The sequence below is a fragment of the Ceratotherium simum genome, chromosome 7 (genome assembly GCF_057802395.1).
Source record: "Ceratotherium simum simum isolate JZ-2026a chromosome 7, ASM5780239v1, whole genome shotgun sequence".
NCBI lineage: Eukaryota > Metazoa > Chordata > Mammalia > Perissodactyla > Rhinocerotidae > Ceratotherium > Ceratotherium simum.
In genome coordinates this window covers 16669644-16694074 of record NC_141906.1, presented here as the reverse complement: position 1 = coordinate 16694074, position 24431 = coordinate 16669644, and the positions used below count along the sequence as shown (strand labels likewise).

At 49.2% G+C, this 24431-nt stretch overlaps 1 protein-coding gene across 9 annotated transcripts in view; it reads left to right on the top strand.

Annotated features, from left to right (window-relative positions):
- BMAL1 (basic helix-loop-helix ARNT like 1) overlaps positions 1-24431 on the top strand; it is a 104476-nt gene that overhangs the window by 57790 nt on the left and 22255 nt on the right. For 4 of the 9 annotated variants that reach the window (XM_014783104.2, XM_087433182.1, XM_087433183.1 and 1 more), the window contains 8 exons: positions 10919-11047; positions 13848-13966; positions 14690-14836; positions 15384-15404; positions 17138-17176; positions 17482-17523; positions 18882-19039; positions 20781-20860. In XM_014783104.2, the coding sequence (XP_014638590.1) occupies positions 14697-14836; positions 15384-15404; positions 17138-17176; positions 17482-17523; positions 18882-19039; positions 20781-20860 (480 nt within the window). In that variant the 5' untranslated portion in view covers positions 10919-11047; positions 13848-13966; positions 14690-14696. The other 5 variants (XM_014783112.2, XM_087433185.1, XM_087433184.1 and 2 more) reach the window with 4 other exon arrangements.

Below are 24431 nucleotides of genomic sequence, written 5' to 3'. Positions count from 1 at the left end.
CGTCCTTGTTACCGGTTTGGCGTCCTTGCACTGTGGGAGGGAGGGGGGTGGGCGCGAGCCGGCCCTGCCCTCTTGCTCCTACTTGGGACAGAGCTTTGGCTTTTGTTTGCTGAGTCACTGAAGCAACAGAGCATGTGCGGAGTCCTGACTCTGGAGTTGGGCACATCGGTTCTGTCCCTGTTCCCCTCTCCCAGCTGTGCCATCTTGGACAAGTTGCTGCACCTCTCTGAGGCTCAGTGCCATCTTCTACACATGTTGATAATAATGCCTTCCCCGAAAGGTCGTTGTGAGGACCAAACGAGCTGTGTCAGGGCCAGCCCTGTCCTCGGCACATTTGATGCTCAGTGACTGGGAGGTCGTCCTTGCTCCAGAAAGGCGGGGTGCAGGTACACAGACCACAATGTAGTCTGTGATGCAACTCAGACGGCTCGTAGGTACCTCGCGTTAACATGTCCCGGACCAACGGCTCCTGCCCTGCTGTGTGGGTGACAGCAGGCAGCCCTTCCTCCAGCTGTCACACAGGCACGCCCCCTGCAAGTGGAGCTCGGGTTGGGTTTTGACCCCCAGTCGCCCCCTCGGCTGGGGGCCTTTGTGCCATTCACAGCCTGGCTGTCACCCCTCATGTCAGAAAAAGACAGGAAATCCCGTTGGCTGTTCCTTCAGAGTATACCAGGAATCAACCACTTCCCGTCACCCACCGTGGCCACTCAGCCCCGACTCCCCTTCCACCTCACATCCCGTCCATCAGCACAGGCCGCCTGAAAATATGTCTAGAATTCAGCCGATTCCCACCACCTCCTCTCCTGAGACCAGGGCTGAGCCGGATCATCTCCCCAGACTACTGGCCTCCCCCCACCCCCTACACACACTCATGCACACGGTCCCACCACACACACACAGTCCTCCCCACAGGATCCCTCCTCCCCACGGTCTCTCCTCAACACGGCAGTCGGACTTAAACCCCCGGTGGGATCCCGTCACTTCCCATTTCACTCAGAGTCAAAGCCCAGGCCCTTGCAGGGGTCCGCCAGGCCCCGTGTGGTCTCTCCCGCCCTGGTCCGCTCACTGGTCCTCTGACATCTACGCCTCCACCACAGCCTGAGCACTGGCTCTGCTCAGCCTGGAAGGCTCCTTCCTCACGCCCTTACCTCCTCACGTTTGACCACCTTCATCTCCAGGCTCCTCCTGCCCCATCTCTGACTTTCCTCCCCAGCACTTACCACCAGCCAGCATCGTTTCCTTATCTGTCTCCTCCGCTTGCCCTCCTCAGCAGAACGTATACAGATGGGGACAAGGATCTTTGTCTCCCCAGCCCCAGCCCTGCCGTGGAGAGCAGTGCCTGGCACTTGGATGCCCTCGGTAAATATTTGTTGAAAGATTAATGAATGATTGTGGGCAGCACACCAACACTGTCTTCATTATTACGAAATTGTCCTGAATTGAAATTTGACAGCCACATGCAATTTGTGGTGGAAATTTACTCCAACAACCAATTCTTTCACCGTGTGGGTGCTCAGTAAATTGTGTGGGATGGATTGCTCTGGGGCTTTGGGGCCACGATAGCCATCTGAGGCCTCCTTCCCCATCAGCCAAAACCTGTGGTGGGTGGGACATAGGGGGGATGTCTCCTCCCCGTGCCCCCGACACCTCCTAGCAGGGTGTCGCTATGTCACCCAGAGCCCCTGGTGCAGCCCAGCTCCGGGCAGAGGCTGTCTCTGTAGGGAAACCATTGTCCTCTGCTTTCACCATCTCATCATCCTGGCAACTGCAGAGTTCTGTTTTTATCCCCCGTTGACTTCACTTTCTCCTTATCCTATTCCAGCTTTTCTCTTTTTAGGAGTTCTTTCTCCGTGTTTTAGTTTCATTGACTGTAAAATGAAGGAGCTGGACTCCTAACGTACCACTCACCTTTCAAATTCTTACGCGTCCTCAGTGCCTCCTGCTGCAGAGTGCTGGCCTCTGGGATGTCCCCCGGCCCTCCCAGGTCCCTCTCCAGCCTTTCCCGCCGCCCTCACTGACTCCCTCCTGGTCCCCAGAGCTCACTGTCCTGGGTCTCCTCGACTTTAACTTCCTTCCTGCCCGCTGCCGGGCTCCCCACATGCTTCTGCTCTCACCATCCCTGAGCTCCTTCATCCCAAGATTTCCCGTCCGAGTTTGCTTTCTTGGACATCAACGCTTACCTCCCACGGCCTCCACCCCTCCTTCTTCCGTGGGCACCAGGTCGTCCCTCTCAGTAACCGCAGTTACCCGACGGGCATCCTAGTGCCTTTCATGTATTGAGCTCATTCAGTCTGGGAGGAAGAATCCGCCTCCTTTTACAGGGGAGGAAACCGCAGCTCGCGGAGGGCACGGAACTGGCCCAGGACACACAGCTAGTAAGTGGCAGAGCTGGGATTTGAACCCAGGCTGTTGGCTCCAGAGGCCCCGCCCTGTCCACCTCTCTTCACACACCCATCATCTCTCGCCCTTTCGTCCACACCCAGCCTGCCTCCTGCCTGGGGGAGAATCCCAGCTCTTCGTCTGCTCCTGCTTGCAGGGGTGTTGGGGAGACCACAGGCCTGGTCTGCCGGGTCTGGATAAACGCCTGCTGTGCGGCCTCACCTGGGAGGCTCTGTTGCTCCGCACCCCCCACACACCCCTTCCCAGCCTGTCTCAGGGTCCTCCCCCACTTTGCAGTCGGCCTTGCTCTCTGCCATGGCGAAAAGGGGAAGGCTGCTCCATGTTAGATCCCTCAGTATCCCTTTTCTCTGCTGCTCAGTATTCTTCCCATTTTCTGTCCTCCTCTCAGCCTTCCCTACATTCTCCAAGAAGGCATATCCCTTTTTCTCTCTGACTCTCAGCCCTCCCTGGGTGCACCCTGCGGCCTGTCCCAGCCTGCCTCCATCCGCAGCCCCAATGAGAAACTGAGAGCACCTTGCAGGCCTCCCCATCTTTAACTCTGCTCTCCCTCCCACCAGCATTTTTCCCTTTACCACCAATAACAGCAGTGCATCCTTTTATTTCCTTTAGAACAAGATGCAGATGTTTTCCAGAACTTTCTTCAACTTCAGGCAGTAAGTTTTTTGGTGGAAAGAGTGTTCTTCCCTATGTCTTTAGGGCCAGTCTGTCTTCTCTTGTTCTGTAGCATTAAAAAAAAAAAGAAGAAGGAAGAAGAAAGTAAAAAAGAAAAAGGGGAAAAATAACGGGGCCAGCCTGGTGGCGTAGCAGTTAAGTTTTGGCGGCCTGGGGTTCGCAGGTTTGGATCCCGGGTGCGCACCCATGCACTACTTGTCAAACCATGCTGTGGCGGCGTCCCATATAAAGTAGAGGAAGATGGGCACGGATGTTAGCCCAGGGCCAGTCTTCTTCAGAAAAAAAGAGGAGGATTGGCAACAGATTTTAGCTCAGGGCTGGTCTTGCTCACAAAAAAAAAAACAGGAGCCAGGCTGATATGCCTTTGGTTAATGAGCATGACTCATTGATCTTCTTGGTATGGGGGGCAGGAAGTCGTCCCCCGTGCCATCTTTGAATGCAGGCGCATGTCGAAGCTAAGAGTCAGGAGGAGAGCTTTGCCCTCGAGAGGCTGCCTCTCAGAGCTGACGTGGCAGAGCAGACAGTCTGTGGCGGGTACAGAGCACCACCCCCAGTGTTGAGCATCTTCTCCGTGTCAGGCCCTGCGCTGGGCACTGAGGTACAGAGGAGGATGAGGAGAGGCAGCACCTGTGAGCTCCCTTGGCAGCTTCAGATTCCACTGTCGTCCTGCAGGCAATGCAGAGAAACCCCGGGCCTCGGCTTGGGGAAAACCCTTGGGGTGGAGTTTAGGAAGTGGGCTGAATGCACGTGGGTGCTGCAAACAGAACATGAGTGGTGAGAGGCAGAGGGCAGCCTGAGACAGAGGTCACAAACTGGGCAGAGGAAGTGGCTGGAGACCACTCACAGGAAAAAGTCGGCTGGGGACCTCAGACCCCAGGGCTGCTTTCAGAGGAGCCAACAGGCTGATAGAGCCATACCAGGCGCCTTCTGGCAAGGAAATCAGCAGGGTAGGAGAGAAAGCAGGATCATGGGGAGGGGGATCCTTAATCCTGAATGGTTTTGCAGAGCAGGGTTCCCCTTAGTGTGCCTGCCCAAACCTTTTGTCTATTAGATAGATGTTAGATCCAGAAAGGCGTGTGGACGATTGGAGGCTCCCCTGCTCCTGGGACTTCACCCTCCCTAGGGCCATGTTAAGGTTCCGAGAAGCCTGCAGAAGAGAAACCTAACTATTTAACCCAGTGCTCCCCATACTTCTGTGACCATTGACTTTTTCCCCGTATAACATCATTGAAGTCTCATGGAATCAGTGTTCCATGACAGACCCTTGGGAAGTGCTGGTTTGAAGAATTTTTCAATCCCCGCATATTCTGGAATGTGCCCATTTCTTATTTTGCATGGAGGCCATGCCATATATTGGAAAGACTATGGGCTTTCTATAGGACTGAGCTGGGTTTAAATCTGCCTTCCTATAAAATCACCAGCTTGGTCAAGTTACTTAACCTCTCTGAGACTTAGTTTCCTCATCTGTAAAATGGAAGAGATGACATTAGCCATCTTACAGGGTGTTGTGATGGTTAAATGAGAAAATAATAATGGTTAACACTTACAGAGGGCTCATTCTGGGCCAGACACCATTCTAAGCACCTTATATATCTCCTTTCATCCCCACCTTGGCTCGGAGGTAGGGAATGTTATCGTCGGTATCCCACAGGTCAGGAGACCGTGACACCCAGGGCTAAGTGTTTGTTGGAGCTGAGATTTGCACCCCAGGCTCTGATACATGGTGGCATCAGGATTTGAAACCTGACTGTCGTCTCCCAGCCGAGAGCATGCTCTTAACCACTGGGTCATAGAAGGCCTGGGCATTAAAAGCACTAAGTAATATCAGTTCCCTTTTTGGGTGGTTCATGGATATTTGAAGGGGGATCAGTCATTCCTGAGACTCCAAGTCACTCTGCAATCTTCTTTATCAAACCTAGTAAAGGAGTAGTCTGGATCTGCTCTTTGCTCAGTTGCTCCCTTGTGACCCTTCTGTTTGCTCTGCCTCCACCTCCTGATCCACCTCCATTGGGCAGCTGCTCACCTGTCAGCTGGAATTGGGCCAGTTCCCACCCCGGTGCCATCAGTACCTCCCCATCCAGGACTAAGAGTCCTCCCAGAAAGCCCTGTGGGGCCACAGCTTGTTCCTCAGACTGTTCTCCTTCCTGTATTTCAGTGACAGACTTGGCAAAGGTCTAAGGCATCCTTTTATCATTCATTCAACAAACATTTACTGAGCGCCTTTGCTGGGCTAGGGGCATGCCCTGCTGTGTGACTCTTAATTAGATCCCTGAATCCCTCTTAGAGTCCTCAGTAGCCCTCCAAGTCTGGAATTCTGTAGACTCTCCTCCTTCAATGCTATTGGGGATCTTTTCCACAAAGACCAGCCTTGTTTCGATTCACAAAGTACCCCAGGATTCACAAATCCTGCCCCCTGTGAGACCCTCTCAGCTGGCCCCCCAAGGCCTGTAGTTCCAAATGCAGTCTCCTTGACTTCTGTTTGATTTCGGGATCCCAACATCTAGAGCTACCAGTAGGACTGGGTACCTGAGTGTCACAAACAGGGTTCTCCCTGGGGCCCCTGACATCCACTGCAAATACTGCTGTCCTCTGCTCAGAACATCCTTCCGACCATCCAGTCCACCAGGCCACCATCTGCAGCACCTAATTCAAGCCTCACCTCCTCCCTGGTCCCTTCTTCTGTTACCCCCCACGCTCCAGCCAGTAAGCTGAGTATTTTCTCCTCTGTTCTGCTCGCGTACCTTACATATGCCCCACAGCTAGAAAAAAGGCACTCCTTCCGCAAGACACTTGACTGCCACCTGCTGGAAGTCTCTCATAACGGCTCCACAAATCTCTGCCGCTTACAGAGGTGAACGCGCGTCCTGGGGTTGTGTGGTGCGCTCCTCGCACAGCTGTAAGCACGGCCCTTCCTATTGCAGTGATCAGGCTGTCACGTCTTTATTTAAATCCTGTCTCTCTGACTAGATTGAGGGAATCTAGAACATAACGACTGCTGATTCTTCCCTGTGTCCCCGGTGCCCTGGCTTCCACTAGGGGCTAGAGAAATGCTTGCTGAATGATCCTGGTGCAAACACCTGTTACCTTAGGCTCAAGGCACCTGGTATCACTGGGTGGATGTTCTCTAAATCCATCTGTTGCAAAGCAAGGCAACCAAACTCCCCACAGGCTGTCAGAGTAACATGGAGGGTCAAGGGGGACTTGCAGAGGGGACAGGGCTTGTTCAGCCTCTCGCCTCAGCTCAGAGGCGACCGTCGTCTGTACAGAGCACAGCAAGTCCACCCTCGTTCCCTCAGTAACCTGGGTCGGCACCAGCACCACAGAGTGGAGAATGTGGAGAACGGGGCCAGGCCAGCTGCATGGCTCTCTGGGCGGGGGGGAGGTCCTTCCAGAACACTGCTGTGCCCAGGGCCAGCTCCTTGTGGGTTGTGGGGATGCAGAGGTAGCCATACGGGGGCGCTTCCTGGGGAGTTTGGGGTTTTGTGGGGACGCAGATCAGATCAGTAAGCTTACAGCTGCTGCACAGCGTGGTTGAGGACGCTGATTCACCATGGTCCATATTCTCCTAAGCTGTGCCCTTGTGTTAAGCCACGTCATCGAAAGCCACTACCCCGGTGACATCCTGGGCTTCACAAAGTGGTCTTAACAGAACGCTATCCAGCTGTCACACCTGGGGGTGGGAACAAGAGAGGGGACAGGCTTTCACTGGGGTCCCATTTTAAAAAGGGGGAAGACCTCTGTTTTTTCACAAAGCTTGTTTCCCCAGAGCCATTCAGCAGAGCATTGTCAGGTTCCACAGAGAGAACCCCACCCCCCAGACACCCCTCCTTGCTCAGTCTGTGCTATTGAATGAATACACTTGCCGGCCTGTGTGAGGGCTGAGCATTTCCCTTTCTGCCCTGGCCACCAGGAAGCCCAGAGACCACTTGTTGGCTCAGTGTCTGTAGCTTTTCCGACCCAGGATTGCTCCTTCTTATTGTTTCCCCTCACTCCTGCCCCAGGGTGCTTGTTTTGAGGGGTTTGTATTTTACTCTGTGGGGTGGTTTTGGTGGCAGGACCAGCAGCCGTGTGGCAGATAGACGAAGAACCAGCAGTGAGCCAGACACACCTGGGTTCCTGTCCCCACTTGCTGGCTGTGTCATCTCACACAAGATAAATTTGCCTCTTCAATCCTTAGTTCCTTACCTGGAGAATTGGGACAGTGATCGCAATTAAGGGACAGGTTATTGTGAAGACTAGTCTAGTCCAGTGTGAGCGCCGTTGTCCCTTTGCCCTCCTCCCAGATGAGGCTTGCTCTGTGCCTCCAGGATCCTAGTCTGTGTTTGCTTCCTCCCGCCTGCGTCAGGCAGCTTAGGAGTGAGGCAGCGGTGAGAACTGGGTGGCCGCCGTCCTGGTTGTCTGGGATAGGGGTTTCCCGGGGTGCAGGACTTTCAGTGCTAAAGCAGGGAGGTCTAGGCAAACAGAGTGGTCACCCCGTAATGAACCACCTCAGCACCTCAGGGGCCTCCAGCAGCAAGGGTTTATTTCTCCCTCGTGCTCTCTCCCCCCGGGACCTTGGCTAAAGGAGGAGCCTCTAGCTAGGAAGTTGCTGGTCTTAGCACAGCCAGAGGAACACATGGTAAAGGTTCTGTTGGAAAGTCGCACTGTCGCCTCCACTCACATTCACTGGTCAAGGCAAGTCTCCTGGCCAGGCCTGACATGGGGCTGCCCACAGGGAGGGGCGGCTAATAGTTTGAACCTTAATGCAATGTACACGCTCCCCTTCCTCTTCTTGTAGCATTCTGGGGTGCTGGGGTGGGGAGGAGGGAAAGGAGAGACGCCGGGTCTGTGACTGGTGGTCTTTGATGTGGTCGTCTTCCTGTAGATGGGGCGGGTGAGTTTTAAGGGTGGTGCAGCCTCGCCCCGCTCTGCTCAGAGGAGCAGCTGAGTCTCCTTCTGGGCCTGACAGTGGCTGACGCCCTCCCCCTCCTCGGCTGCTGAGGCGTCTCTGCAGGGCAGCCTGGGCCGGCACTCCCCTCTTAGCCCCCTCGCTCCTTCTGGTGGAGCCCCTGAGATCCTCCTTCTTGTGCTCTGAGGAGCTCAAGGGGAGTGAGGGGGTCAGAGGGTGCCCCAAGTTCTCCACAGGCATACTGCACACGTCCCTTCGTGCCTTGCTTTCTCTGGCCACCCAGTGAGCCTTCCTCCCATGTTTGGAAGTCTCTAGCTCAGAAGGGGGCACACAAGTGGCCTCCGACTCCAGGACCACTGGCCAGGCTCTCCCAAGAGCATCCTCTCTAGGTGTCACTTGCATGGCAGCCCCAGGGCTGGCCCTGAGCCCCACTCAGCCAGCGCCCCTCTCACAGGCACCTGCAGCCTCTTGGAACCCCCTCCCTTGGCTCAGCTCTCTTTCATAAGTAGTTAGCACAGAAAGAGGTTTTTTTCTTTTCTTTTGTTGTTTCATTTATTGTCTTACATTTAGAATACTTTCTTGGAGAGAAGACAGTTTTCAAAAAATAATTGTGTCACAGCTGATTCAGCTTCCTTACCTTGTCCAAGCATCTAAGAAAGGCCTTCTGGTTTTTGTTTTGCAAAATATAGTGCCAAAATCTATGTTAGCATTTCTTATTTCTATAAAGTAAATTTTAATTTGGAAAAATTGATCAAAATAAGAAATTTCAGAGGCCAGCCTCGTGGCACAGCGGTTAAGTGCACGCGCTCCGCTTTGCCGGCGCGAAGGTTCGCAGGCTGGGATCCCCAGTGTGAACCAATGCACCTTGTCAAGCCATACTGTGATGGTGTCCCATATAAAGTAGAGGAAGATGGGCACAGATGTTAGCCCAGGGCCAATCTTCCTCAGCAAAAAAGAGGAGGATTGGCATCAGATGTTAGCTCAGGGCTGATCTTCCTCACACACAAAAAATAAATAAACAAGAAATTTCATATGGAGTTTGGTACTTAGAACCTTCATCTAAGTTTCAGGGTGGTGGGGGAAAAGAAGGAGTGAGGCGTGGTACTGGGGGACACCTCACAATAAGATCACAGTGTGTGGGGTGCAGAAAGAGAGGGGCCGCAGGGTATGAAGGGAATGGTAGGAACCACGCATGGAGAGCCAGAAGGCTTCTCGGAGGAGGTGACACTGAGGGCGCTTGAAAGGAAAGCAGGAGTTCACCAGGTGGTAAGCGGGGAAAGGGAGTGTGGGCACAGCTGAGGTCGCGTGCTCCTGGGAATTAAGTATTTCAGGGGCTGGAGCTTTGGGCAGCAGGTGGGGAGGTTGGGCTGGAGCATAAGGAGCCCAAGGCATAGGCCTGGTGTTTCTTCCTGGGGGGTCTGGGGTTTTATCTGGAAGGCTTGGAGCAGAGCAGTGAAGCCATTGAAGGGTGTTAAGCAAGGGGGCTGGCCTGTCTCTGGCCACAGTGAGGAGGGGGCGAGGCTGGGGAGGAGAGCAGCCTGGACGGAGGCAGTGACCAGGGATGGAGGGAAGTGGCTGCTGGACCATCCATCAGAGGGCTAAGGGGAGGGTTGTGGGATATGGGAAGGAGAGGGGAGGATGCCCGGGGTGGGTCACGGGTTGCTAATTTGGGGCCTGGGGGGCTAGTGTGTGACCTGGGTAGGGAACCAGATGTGGATGGGACCGCATACGGTATGCCCCCCTCCAGCAACACTTCCGGGGACTTGGCATCCCTTTGCAGCTCTCTATCAGCTGAGGCTGAGGGACTAGAAGTCCAGAATTCCCGGTCACGTTGGTTGTACATGCCCAGACGGTGAAGGTTTCTGAATCAGACTGCAAAGAGGAATAAACTGGGAGGACAAAACCAGTTCTATTCCTGGATTTTCTTTTGAAGGCCTTTCTCATGATCAAGACAAAGATAGGTAATCCGAAGACTGCAAGAATTAGCCGGCGGAATGTGAAACATCAGGATTTTTGCTTCAGAAAGGTCAGGAAAGCCCTATTTAAAACCCAAGTCCTGCCATCTCCGGACAGAGCAGGGATGGAGTAGGAGGGCAGCTGTGGCCCTTTTCTTCCTTTAGAGCCCCTTCCCCCAGACGCAGGGACCACAGGGCAGAGAGGAGCCCCCTGGCGGACTGGTAGGAGATGGGCGGGCAGCGCCGCTTGGTCAACAGGAGCGCCTCTTCAGAATTGCTTTCTCCTCAGCCTTATGTGTGCCCAGAGGTCCCTGAGGTTCACGGGCATTCTCTTTCACACCCTCGCTCACTCCCAGGAGTGTTAGGTGTTGGCCCTGCTGGCATTAATTTGTTTTGGCTTAATGTTTTCTGGACATTGGCTTAATGTTGCTCGTTGTCTGCGTTTAGGTAACTGACCTCACTCGAGAGAGAGTTAGTGATGTGGTGGCGGCGAGTGTAGCTTCCGGAGCCCACCGCTGTGGCTGTGGGACCTCGGCCTGTTGCCTCACCTCTCTCTACCTCAGTCTCCTCACCAGCAAAATGAAGAGAACAATAGTGTCTACCTCATAGAGTTATTTTCAGGTTGAAATGAGTTATAAATGCAACAAGAACAGGGCCTGACGCCCAGCACACACCCAGTAGGTGTCCACTACGATAATTGCCTGACCCAATAGAAGAAATGGAAAACACAGTTATCTTCCGTCTCTGAAGGCCGTGTCCAAGAATCCATGTTTAGTAACTTAAAAGGCATTGTTTTTCACAGGAAACATCTCCTGTCAGATTCCTTCGTGTGTTTGCAGTTGCGTCTAACAGGCAGCTGAGGGCTGGGGCTGTGAAACGTTACTCCCTGTGATTAGGAGTTAGGAGCTAGCTCCCCCACCTCCCTTGATCATATGAGATTTTTACATTTATTTACCCCAAAGTAACCTGTCTGGGTTTTCTTTTCCTGTGGGCCCCACTGTAGGTTTCTAGAAGAAGTTAACTGCCTGAAAGGAAAACACAAAACATGAAAATCACTTTGAGGTAACCAGCAAGTCCAGTGGCCCCTTGCTTCTCCCAAGGTGGATCTGAGGCTTAAGAACTGCAACTTCAGGTAATAAATAAATCCTCTCTCCTCCTCCACCCCCCACCCCCACAACTGTCATTGGCAGCTTGAATGGTAGTTCTTCCTTCAGGAAGTGTGGAATATTCCATCTCATGCAGTTGTCTCACTGTTCAGCAAGAGGGAGTGGGGGCTGGAGTTGGCACCCGGTGTCTGCCATGCAGCCCAGAGGGTCACCAAGACCCTGAGGGAAGAGCTCTGTACTCATTCCTGGCCCTACTTCTCTTAATGTCAGTAACAGTGATAACAACAACAGCAGACACCAACAGGGCCTTCAGTGTGATTAATGGTTATAAAATGCTTCTCGAAGGATAAATCTGGGAGAATAGCCAGGAAATTTCTGAAAATGAAGAGTAATAAGAAGGAAAGGATTGTTCTACCAGATATTAAAATGTTTTATAAAGCCACAATAATAGACAGTGTGAAACTAGAATGGAAATAACTAGATCAAAGGAACAGAACAGAAAGTCCAGCAATAGGCAATAAATCAATAAAGGTGGCATTTCAAATGACAGGTAACAGGACATATAGTCTGGTAAATGGTGTTGGGCCAGTTGTCTACCCATTGGAGGGAAATAAGAAATTCCCAACGTTAGGTAGTGTACCAAAAATAAATTCCAAGTGGATTAAAGAGCTAAATAAAAAAACTAAAACTTTAAAAATATTAGTAAAGAAGAGAATATCTTTATTATTTTGGAATGAGATACAGCTTTTTAAAACATGTCACTTTTAGTACCACATACAAACATGATAAGCAAAGTTAGAAGGCAAGAAGGGGGAAAATATTTACATCTATGATGAACAAAGAATATTCCTAATATGCAAATTTATTTACTCATTCACTTAACGTCTGTTTCTTGAGTACTTACTATGTGCTAGGAGGTGTTCTAGGCACTAAGGGTGCAAGCAGTAAGCCAAACAAAATCCCTGCTCTTTTGATCCTTATAGTCTAGTGGAGCCAGTAAGTAAAGAAAGAAGTACATGATTGTAGGCCAGATTTTGATAAGGGCTTTGGAAAAAAATTAGGCAGGGAAGGGGTTGTATTATATGGATATTTAGGGAAGCTTCACGGGTGAAGTGACATTTGAACAGAAATATAAAGGAAAAAGGGGGAGAAGTAGTTAAATTCTGGATGTTTTTTTGAATGTTGAGCTGGTAGGATTTGCTGGTGGATTGCATGCAGATTGTGAAAGAGAGAAGGGAATCTGGGTGACTTCTAGGTTTGGGGCCTGAGCAAGCAGCAGGATTGAAGCACCACTTACTGACATGAGCATGACTAAGAGGCTTGGCTTGGGGAGAACCAGGAGTTTGGTTAGGGATGTGTCAGTCTGAGGTCTCTGTGGTATATACAGAGGGAGATGTCGGGAGGTGGTTGGTTATAGAAGTTTGGAATTCAGGGAAAGGTCCAGACTGGAGATGTAAATTTCGGAGTTGTCATAGCATAGATAGTATTTAAAGCAAAGAAACTAGACAGATCTCCTAGGAGGTGAATATAGACAGGGAAGAGGTCCAAGGACATCCATGGGACCCTCATTTAGAGGTGAGGGAGATGAGGAGGAACCAGCTAAAGGAGTGGCCACTGCGGTAGGAGAACCATGAGAAGGTGGCGCATCTCCGAAGCCAGAAGACAATGAGGAGGGAGAGATCAGCTCTGTCAGATGGTGCCGATGGGTCAGGTATGGAGGACGTGGAGAACCAGCCATTAGATTTAGCATATGGGAGGACACCGATGAGCCCAACAGAAGCTGTTTTATTGGAATGATGGGGACAAAATCCTGATTTGAGTTAGTTTATAGAGAGTAAGAGGAAAGGACTTGGAAACAGAGAAATGGGGCAGTAACTGGAGAGGAATGGGGTTCAAAAAAGTTTTTATTTTTTTCCTCATGATGAGAGTTGTTGTAGTGTGTTTTTTATCCTAATGGGACTGACCCAGTAGAGTGGGGAAAGTGGATAATGCAGGATTGGGGGCAGAGAGACACTTCTGGCGTGATGGTCTTGAGCAGTGAGAGAGGATGGGGTCAGCACACCTGGCGGGGTGGAGGGTTGTCCTAACCACAGCGTCTAGGAAGGCTGGCAGATGTGGTTGCTAGCCTCAGTGAAGTAGAAAGCAAGGTTATCAGCTGAGAGTGAGGATCAGGGAGACATTGGAGGTTTGAGGAGAAAAGAGAAAGAGTGACGTCCTCCATAGCACAGTGGGAGAATAAATCTAACAGGGGAGTCAAGGCTTGCTGGCCGCACCGGGCCTCTGAGGTGAGACATCATGGACTGAAAGTGAGAACAGTCGGTTCGCTGTATGTTTTTCTCCCACCAGGTTTGGGTGCCCAGGAGAACATGAGTTAGGAGGCCCATCAACACCAAAGACAACATGGTAGAAAAACAGAACATGAGTAGGCATAAAGGAAGACCAAGAAATGCCTATAAACACAGGAATGCCATCCGTAATAACTGAAAAATACAATTGTAAAAACAATGAGGTTTGGGTTTTTTCTGTCAGGTTGACAAGAGCTCTTGTTGGGGGTATAAATTATTGGAGCTTTGCTGGACCACAGTGTTTTAGTATGTACCAAACATACAATGTGTGTCCCCTTTTGACCTGTCAGTCCTACTTTTAGAAATTTGTACTAAGAGATAACAGCTCAACTGCACAGAGATAAATGCACAAAGATGTTCACTCCAGCGATGGGTGTGAAAGTGAAAAACTGGCACACGCCTAGCGGGGAGGGCTGGTTCACTCAGCTGTGGGCATAAAGTGATAGTGAAGCAAGAGCTCACACTCACCTCTGCTTTGCAGATGAGGAAACTCGGGCCCAGAGGGAGAGAGTGACGGCCCTGTCACATCGTGTGGAGCTCAGACCCCGACTGCCGTCAGTGCACGGCCCTCTTCAACTTGGACTTGGAGTCCCTTGCAAGGTACTAGTCAGCCTCTTTTTTGGGGCGGCTTACTTTCTGCTTTTAAAATATGAATTCTCCAAATATTCTGTAAATTTGTTTACAGTGTCTTCATTTCATTATGCAAGGTTTTCCATGCATGGGATGCTGGGTACTAAAGGATGGGGCGGGAGACAGGACAGACTGCCTGGGCCAGCAATAGAGACGGACCATATTTTCTTAACTCCCAAGTGGGACTTACAGTCTGAGAAAGGATATTTTTTGCTTTCCTACAACTTTTACAAGAGTTGTAACAAAAACACAAAGATAACAAGTAATTCATATTTATGTATTTCGTTGATCAGATTTGTTGATTAGAAGAAAATAAAATTAGGACCATCAGAGAACATCTGGGCCCTTGGTCCCCTCAGTGGGAGGAGCTGTAACTCCTGGAGGGTTGAGTTCTGGTTTAGTTCTTCCACACCCTAGCACGGGGACCTGGGAGAAGCCACCCAGTTTCTCTGGGCTTTCGTGTCTTCATCAGAAAAATGAGCTGGGGAGCCTAAATTACCTGTAATGACTCTTAAGGTAAGTACGATGCTCTTTCTGTTCTACCGTGTCCTTGTTTCTGTTGGCCGGATGAGAGATGTGTTGGGGCTGTGAACAAGCCCCCGTGTCCCTCTACAGCGCCACCCTGGCCCTCCACCACATTAGAAGGGCATGAAGAAATAAATGCACCTCTGTGCCCCCTTGTACCAATTTCAGACCTCCAATGGCGGACCAGAGGATGGACATTTCTTCAACAATCAGTGATTTCATGTCCCCGGGCGCCACCGACCTCCTCTCCAGCCCCCTGGGCACCAGTGGCATGGATTGCAACCGCAAACGGAAAGGCAGCTCCACCGACTACCAGTAAGGCCTCTGGGGCTCGCCTTCCTCTGGCTAGGCGTGGCGTCAGTTCACGGGCACGGAACACCTGGGGGCCAGCTACTGTTCCTCCTGGGAGACGGGATCCTCCTGGCGGAAAGGGATGGGAATGAAAGATCCCACTCTAGGTGGCGGCACAGTTGATTGTTGACTTTATCTTCCCCCTGGATTGCAAGCAGGAGGGAGCCTCCAGCACTGCTGAGGCATTGACTTCCCCTTTCTGTCCCCAAATTGTTCCACATCGAGGGAAAAAGAAGAGCCTTAAAGCCAAATTCTGCCTTTTACCCCTTTCTTCGTCATCCTTTGCTCCTTTGAGGGGGGCAGCTAGGTCTGTGGATGTAATCTCAGTGGTGTCAGAGAGCTTGGCCAGAGGGGCTCTCTCTAGGAAGACATCAGTTGCCTAACTATGTTTGGAGAATGAGTAAGTAGAGGTCATCTCTGAGAACAGTCTAGGAACATTGACGTTGTCCTTAAACGTTATTTAAATTAGTATGTACCTGTTATATTAAATAGTATTTTTGTTTCTTTTTAGACTTGATGACTTTTCTTTTGAGTAAGTAAATTTTCATACTTACAGCCAACTCTTCTATATCTGTATGAACACCTAGGGAATAAGGCAGTGTAGACCACTCAAAGGCACGTTTTGTTTCATTGAGGCAACTGCGTGGAATGTTACCCAAATGTCCACTTAAGAAGTTTTCTTTTGTTTAATGAGGGAAAATCTCCAAGGAGGTGTCCCCCCTCCAGCAGATGTCCTTTCTGCTGAAGTTCACAGGTCGAATTTGGGGAGCACAGTGGCTGGAGGTCAGATGCCCACTAGGAGATGCTATGATTAATCTGTAAGTTATCCCAGATGGTGAAGAGAGCAAACGCCCAGGGGATGGAGAGCGGGTGTGAGGACCGAGAGGGTGTTCTTCCGTGGTGGTAACTCCCCAGCAGGGAGACCAGGACCCCCTGTTTCGGGCAAGTGCTGATGGAGCCATTGACGTGTTCCAAGACCTCTGCTGTCTAGACCTGTGGTTTCCAACCTTGTCACCACCCAAGACCTTCATGTTTCCCTCATGGACCCCAGTTTGCAAATCTTCTGTAATTCATGGAGACCCTACTAATGAAGCAACCTTAATCCCTTTCCCTATCATTTTAATGTACTAAAGTCACATCTACCTGCCAGGCGAGCTTCTCTTCCCCTGAGATGATCAACCTGGCCTCAGTGAACAGATACAAGTCTAGACGAAAGGGGAGTGGGAGTTTTCATTTTCCCATGTGGCTTGCATGATTTCCTCTGAACTTTAGGACTAGCTTGAGAAACTCTCTGCCTGTGAGGAAATCAAGGGTGCCTGGTTGGGAACCACTGTTCTAGAATGCCCATCATGTGATTCAGAGCTCCTAAGAAGTTGTTTTTGCCCTTAAGATTACATTGTTTGAAGGGCCATCATCCCTCCTTTCATATGGGAGACAGGAGAAAGGAGAGTGGCTCAGGTGGCAGTCAGTGCCCTCCTGATAAATTTAGGGGCGGAGAAGGGTGTGAACTGACCCAGGGGATTTGGAACTCCTTCCTCTGAGGATTTCAGTCTTTTTTCTACTGAACCACAAGGTGCCATGAAACTTGGATTCCAGAGTCTGTGAAAGGGAGGCAGATCCCTGCTGTGACCCCAGGACCCTCCATGGCCAAACAGGGTTCTACGCCCCTCAGCCCCACTCCTCCCCTCTCTCCTGATTCCTCAGGTCTAGGGGTTTCCCACCTAGCTGAGAACTGGAACATTGGGTGGCAGTGCCTTTGAAAAGCTGCCTCAGGGCTCTGCTTAGTACTGCTTCGTTGGTACTTTGAGTCCCCCTTCTTATCTCTCCCCCCAAATATATACGGTTGCACACGTACCTTTGATGCTCGATATGTTTTGCAAATGAATAAACTCCATTTATCCAGAATGATGGAGGAATGAGGTATTATAGTTATCTGGATACTCTGGTTAACTAAGAGTTTCCATAAATGATATGTATTCCCAATTTTCAAACAATCAAAATATGGTAAAATATATGTTAGCACGCAGACTCCTTGAGACTATATATAAGTTTAGCTTGATAATCTGGACAACCAGTCCGAGTCTTACAGTAGGTTCAAGTTGTTTTTGTTTGTTTGTTTTCCAATTATATATCAATAATCAATACTATGGCTATTTGAGCTTCCTAATTGTTTGGTTTCTGGATAAATGAGAGCCTTCCGTATTATGATAAGCTATTTAGTATGTCTTTTTTAACAAACAGTCACGTTCTCTTTTGCTTTTTCAGAGAAAGCATGGACACAGACAAAGATGACCCTCATGGAAGGTACCATGAACCCAGTCATTTGAACTTCAGTGTCCTTGTAGCATTTTCTTTGCATGATTACACATTCTGTTACTTGGTGCAGGTTCTTCCCACGTCCTCGACTGGGGATAAGCAAAGAGGCTGTGAGCCTGTGAGCTCAAGATTGTCTGCCCCCCGCCCCCAGCCCCCAGTATGGCTAACAACCAAGACCCTTGTGTGTTGGGATGACAGGGGTTAAACAGGGAAGAAAATAGAGATGTGTAACTTTGCCATTAATCTCCAGGGGATTGTGTTTTTATCTTTTGCTTTTTTTTTTTTTTTTTCAGGTTAGAATACACAGAGCACCAAGGAAGGATCAAAAATGCAAGGTAAGCTTGGGCCCTCATTCTTTCCATAAACTGTCCTTGTTCTGGGCGCTTAGAGTGAGGGACAAGGCTCTGTGTATCTGGTCCCTGTCTAACAGTCCTTTTGTCACTGTCACATCCTTAAGAAATAGAGAAGGGGGTAGCAGGCCTTGGCTTGGTGTGGCCTTCTGCCCCTCACTCTCTCCAGGCTAAGCTGGCCTCCACTCTTTGCTGTCTATGCACATTTAACCTGAAGGGGACTTTGGAGGTAGCAGAAAATAAATCAAGGCTCAAGTTTTCCCCAGTCTTCGGCAGGTTACTTGTTCCTTACTTGGCCCTCCAGAGGAGACCTGGCTCAGTGATTCAGTGCCTGTCCTGGGCTGCACCCTGCCTCTGAAAGGGCCCTTATTGCACTGCAAGTTGCAACTGAAGGCCAGACATGGCAGATACCCTGCTCCCTTGAGTAGATTCTCTAACTCAGTCCTTCCTGCCTCCAGCCACACTTGCTGACTCCTTTCCATTGGGTCCTCAGCTCTCCTGTCATTAGCTCCAGGGCCATCTGAGGCTGTGTCCTGACACAGAACCAGGGGCTGCGGAATTCGGCTGGCCTGAGACTTTGGCTTTTCCCTCACAGACCAGCCTTGGCAGGAGGTACCATGGCTCTGTTGCTGTGGCAGCAAACTACATGTCCACTGTTGATGCGCCCCCTTAGGGGGGCAATCACAAACGGCAGGTGCAAACCAGTCAGGGAGAGAATGTGCCGGAGAAAGTGTCACCCTGCCTCAGCAGGCAGCAGCTCCTGGGAGGGAGGAGTATGACATTCTTCGGAGGAAGCTCCTGGGGACAGATGTAGCATCTGCTCTGTCTAGGTGGGGTCATGGTTGATCCAAGGATGGTAGCCTTAGTTACCTGGTGACTCAATCGGTGAGTCTCTGACAAGTCACACAGCAGGTTCCTTGCAAACCTCAGAGGGAGCGCACTGGGGGCCACAGGACCCTCACTGATGGCTTTCTTGATGCTTTGTTCTTGGAAACCTCCACCTCCCTTTTCTTTCCTTCTACCTCATCTTAAAATCTAACTTTACAGAGGCTGAGAGGAAAAGAAATGAGAAATTAACGATATCGTTTACTCTGGAAAGACAGTTTTTGTAATATTTCTCCTTAATTCTAAGCATGACGTAAGCCCAAAAAAAACTAATACTGACCTGGCAGTGAGGCCACTGTTTTGGTGACTTTAGTAGAAAAGTCTAGTTTGAATCACTCTGCAGCTTCTAAATTTGCCCTGTCAGAGGAATACTGGAATCAGTTCTAACTTATTTTTGTCCTTGTTTCCTGGATGCTCGCTTACATTTTATAGAAATCATTTTTCATATTGTTGTTCAGGGAAGCTCACAGTCAGATTGAAAAGAGGCGTCGGGATAAAATGAACAGTTTTATTGATGAATTGGCTTCATTGGTACCTACATGCAATGCGATGTCCAGGAAATTAGATAAACTTACTGTGCTACGGATGGCTGTTCAGCACATGAAAACGTTACGAGGTGAGACCCTGGGCCTGATTGTCCTTTGTGCCCTTGCCCACAAATGTTACCACCCTTGCTAGAATGTTTCTGAGTCCCTAAGGCAAACGTTTATGACTTGCAAATGTGTAGCTTTGAGTAATATGCCTGTAATTTTCAGCAATAAACACGATGCCAAATGAAGTGATTATTGAGCTTATGTGAGTATCAAGATGTGGTTTTGCAGTCCTGCATCCCCAGAGGGCAGAGGCTGTGTTCTGTGCATGTGTCTGTATGGGCGCGTGATCAGGCTACATGCGTATCAGAGAGGACACCGCCCATACAATGATCGACATCAGAAATGCAGGTGCGCTTGGTGACACAGAAAAGTCAATTTCAGTTTTCAAGAGGAAAATTCATCACAGTTCATTTGAAGAGTGAGTCACTGGTTGATGGTTCTTGCTGCATTTTATTGTCAGGAATGAACACTGATGATATTTTCATCTTCTGGAATTTTCCCAATCCAGATAGATTCTTTATGAGGAAGGCAGTATTTTCCTCCTTTTTGAGTGTGAGGAGGCTGAGAAAACAGAGGCAGGAATGTGGAAGTGACTTACCCACACCACAGGAGAAATCTGAAACATATCAGGCATTTTAGTGAATCCTGTTCCTGGAATTTTCCATAGCTCGTCTTGGACTATTTGAGGAGATTGGAAAGTGGGCACTCAGTCAGCTCTCTGACCTGCGTGGTAAAAGAATTGCGTCTTTATAGTTGTACAAAGCCACCAGAAATAAGAAGTACCTGCTTTTGTCTGAGTTTTGGTCATTATTCAAAAATATAAATGTTGTATCCTGTGCTGGGAGAATGGCATTTAAAAATTCATATTAGCAAAGGTGGTAGAGATTAAATTATTATAAGCTAATTTCTATTAAATTGAAAGGAAAAGAGTGGTAAATCTCAATTTATCATAAAAAGCAGAGATGTGGATTAATCATGCACACCTTGTTAGTTGACATGAAAGTCACAGACATGTTCCGTTTCCCTCCTTGCCCGTGGTTCTTTGAATTGTTATGGCTCCATTCCACTAGTAGAATTCTTTACAATTCTACTAACCATTCTGCAGATTCCAGGTCACTTACTGCTGGCATTTTTCTCTAAGTTATTGTTCTCCTGAAAGATGCCAGATTGACAGCCTTTTAAACATGAGTCTTGTCCCATTTCAGTCCTGGGAGCTCGAGCTGCATTTACTGAAGTAATGCATTTCTCCAGGTTGCCAAGCTCATTTAACTCATCTCTGATGAAGAGGAACTCACACTGAATGCCTTCTCCAATATATTTACTCAGGGCCTGGCAGACTGGATGATTTCCCAAGACCATTTAGAGTGGTGATTTGAGGGCCTGCTAGACAACCCATTTAATACAGATCTTGAGAGGAGGGAACCCTCCCCAGAGCCTCTACCACTTTGCTTCTAGAGCTGCCTTCTCTCTTAGATGTGGATTTTTAACTTCCTTCTATTATCTCTTGGTTTTCCCTATAGTGACAGAAGCAAGCTTGTTAAATCTCCTGTGGGCAACAGTGTTCTTTTCAATGGAATTCTCTTTGGCATTACAGGATTCTGTCCAAAGCCAAATCTTGGCCTCTCAGTTAAGGAAAAAGACGAGAAAATTTAAATCCCAGCGCGTAGGGACTAGGCTGCGTCTGGAAGGTGTGAGGCAGTGAAGTGGAATGAGACATTTTCTGAATATAAAGTGTACCAACTCTTTCTCTGTTTTCTCCCTAAGGTGCCACCAATCCATACACAGAAGCAAACTACAAACCGACTTTTCTGTCAGATGATGAATTGAAACACCTCATTCTCAGGGTATGTTGCAATTACGGGATTGTTGTACACAGCGTTCATGTTTACACATTTCAGAGTTGAATGCCAGCATGAAGGAGTTTGATGTCTCAACACTGAATTTTTTAGGCCCACTTCCCCTTTTGGGTCTGCACCTTCATCTTATTGTCTGGACAGTCTTCACAGTCCTTCCTCGAGACCTTCCTTCTCCTCTTCCATCCTTGCTTAGGCAAAGATTAAAGATCCATGCTACTGTGACTTTAAATCAGAAGAGACAGGATTTTGTTAAAAATAGGAGGTAGTTAAGAATCACATTCCTGCATGGAGGTTTTAGAAAGGGACTGAAACTGATAACAATTGAGAATTTCTCTTGTCCTCGCTTAACCACTAGCACAAAAACATCCACCTAAATCTTTACACCAGAATCGCTTCAAAACAACAACACTTCCAAAGACTTTGTGGTTCAAGGAGGAAGGTAAATGGAAGAGGTAATGCTCCACCCGCTTGACCACGGCTCGTCATTCATCCTGCTGGTCTCTGCAGAGAGGCAGTGGAGGCTGCACCATGGGAACCTGGCTGCCGTGCAGAATTAGGTCTGCGCAGGGCTCCAAGGCGTGTGAGTGAGATTCACTTGGAAATGGAAGGGAAAGAAACTGGATTCAGAAACATGTCCTCTTGCAAATCATAAAAAGAAAAATAGGAAAACCTAACTAAAAGGCACGATAACTGCCCCGTCCCCACAGCCAGGGTTGACCCTGCTTGCTGGGCCCTCTGCAACATCTTGGCGCCCTTGTTTGAGCAGATGTTTGCAAAGCCCCAGGATAGAGGGTAGTCCAGCTGGACTCTTGCATTATCGCTACCCATTTTCAGCTCACCCTGGCTCCCCTGTAAGTCTGGCCTGCGTGCTTACTCCAGGATTCTCTGTCCAGCCCCTCAGGCCGTGCTGTTTTAATTAGAAAGCTTTCAGCTGCGAGGAACAGAAGACCTGACGCATAAGTAGGGTTTTGTTTCTCAAGTACAGCTGGTCCTGAGTAGGCTGTGAGGGGTTGGTGCCGTGGATTAGTGAGGTCAGCTGGAACCAGGCTCTTCCTGTCTTCTCACACCACCATGCTGAGCTAGCGTGCAGCTTGCTTCCTCAGTGTGGCGAGATGGCCGTGCCAGGGCTGAGTAGCCAGACCAGCCAGACAGAAGGGGCAGGGGAGGCTCTAGGCCAGGGAAGGCCTATCAGGAAAGGGTACACCTTCCTGGAAGCCCTGGAATGGACTTCAGCTCATCCAGAAGATGTCACCTGGTCGCCCCTAGCTGCAGGGCAGGTTGCAGGACAAGGATTTAGATTTTCCAGCCTCCACAGTAGAGGCAGGCAAGAGAGAAGAAGGGAGTTGGGAATTGGCCCCCCAACAGCATTTTCCACACACACTTTCCAGAGCCACAACTGTTTGCTAGATTTCCCTGCAGAAGTGGCTCTCACAGCCCAACACAGAACTTCAGCTGTGGTCTGGTTGGCCCGGGGTTGAGTGAGCTGGTGCCCCGCTTGCCATAGAAGCCATCTCATTAGTGCCACATTTTGGGCAGTGGTAATATTGCTCCTCCCCAACTCTCTTGTACATGAATTATTGTAGGTTAGGGCAGGTTATTTCCATCTTGTATGGGTGCGGTTTGTTTGTTTGAACTTCTCTTTTATCTCCATCAAAATCTATTGATTGAATGGTCCCACATTCCAGCTTGTCATTAGCGATCCTTTGAGGCCTCATGTGACTTGTAGATCTGATAGGCATGCCTTCTGTGTCTTTCATTTTCATTCATTCACTAATTCAACAAACATTTCTTGAGTACTTACTGTATACGCATGGCATTGTTCTAGCAACATCCAATCAGTGTACACACGTTAGGGTGGGCCCAAGCCTTCCCAGCAAGTTAGTGATGGTCCCTTGGTTCCACTCTCAGGGCACAGATATTCAGAGCCAGCTCTGCCCTCACCTCTCCATCCTTTTTCATACACATGTTCTGGTTCTCAGGGAGAACTTGCTGAAGTTAAGATGTAAACTACGTCTGTAGCATCTCTAGAGAAACCACCAGGCTGGCTTCATGGGCGTGCGACCTATGCAGTCACACAGGGCCTGGCGCTTGGTTTAATGCTCTGCTGTTGCCATCTTGAAAATCATAATTTTTGAACAAGGGTCCTTGCATTTACATTTTGTACTGAGCCCTACAAATTACGTAGCTGGTCTTGATTACCATACCGGTAATTTGATGTTTTCAAGAAAAAAAAAAAAAAAAATATATATATATATATATATATATATATATATATATATATATATATATATAAATAAAACAAGCTCCTTTTGTAATGACAATTGCTTAATAATTTTTTTGTTGCTACTTTTCTAAATAATTTCCTCTCCGATGCCACACTTATCAGGGTATAGAACAAGGATTTCAATGCTATTCAAGCTAAATACTTCATCTTGTGCTTGCCTTTTCTGCTCTTCTGTTTCATAAAACACTGATGGTGATCTGTCTTCCCTGATGAAACTTTTGTTTCTCCTCTGGCCCATGGCAGTGGCTGTGAACTACTCTCCAATCCCTGGCCACTCCCAGGTGCCCATTCCCTGGGAATTTACTTCAACAGAAGGCACAGTCCACTTGGACGGTGTTTGACCAGTTTAGTAGCAGGGACCGGACTTCCACTGTCCCTTACCTGTGTAAATCTGACTAATTGCTTTCTTTACGAAGCGCTTTCAAAAATATCTTTAATAAATGGTGTGTCAGGGAGCAGTCAACCTGATCCGTTTATAATGTCTAGATACTCTACTTGCCCATGTTTTGAACACTAGGCAGACCCTACCAGGGCCTGGTGTCACTTATTAACTAACAGCGTCCTCCCTGAGAGCGAGGCTGCCTCTGATTTTCCTGTGGCCTGGTGGTGTTCTCACACCTCTACTCTTCAGCCGTCCCCTCGGCCGCGGCTCCTTCACTGAGTGGTGTTTGTCTGCCCAAGGAAGCGGACCCTTCCCTACACTAACTATTCACTGGCCTTTGGAACCTCCTGTCTCTCCCCTGGATGTGTTGAAATCCACTTGGCTCATGTTATCGGTTCAGGCGTCACTCTGCCCAGCATTTCCTCCAGGATGTCACAGTCCCCTTCTTCCCAGGCACCTTTCATGCCACATCCCTTCATCAATGAAAAGCCTCAAAACGCTTCTCTTGTTACATATAAGATTGTCTGCAAGGCAAATGAGGAAGTTATTAATACCCTATTTTTTGACAGAATGAGGCTTCCAGCAGATGGTGCTTGGAGAGTTGCTTGTCATCCCTTGCCCCTGGGCCCGTGTAGGGGCCTCACTTAGGAAGGGAGCGTTCCTGGCTCCCTTCTGGCTGGGTGGCCTGCCAGGTTCTCTCCCAGCAGTAGTGATTCTCTTCCCCTCTTACTGACTCCTTTTATTGCAGCACAAGTGCCTGCACCATTCGTTTACCTTCTGGCACATGAATTCATTTCCTAGTTTTTTAAATTAAACTATATCCCAAAGGCCCTTTTTGGAAAAGGGAGTGGAGTTTCTCTATATTTTTCCAAAGAACAGACTGAGCACTAGTG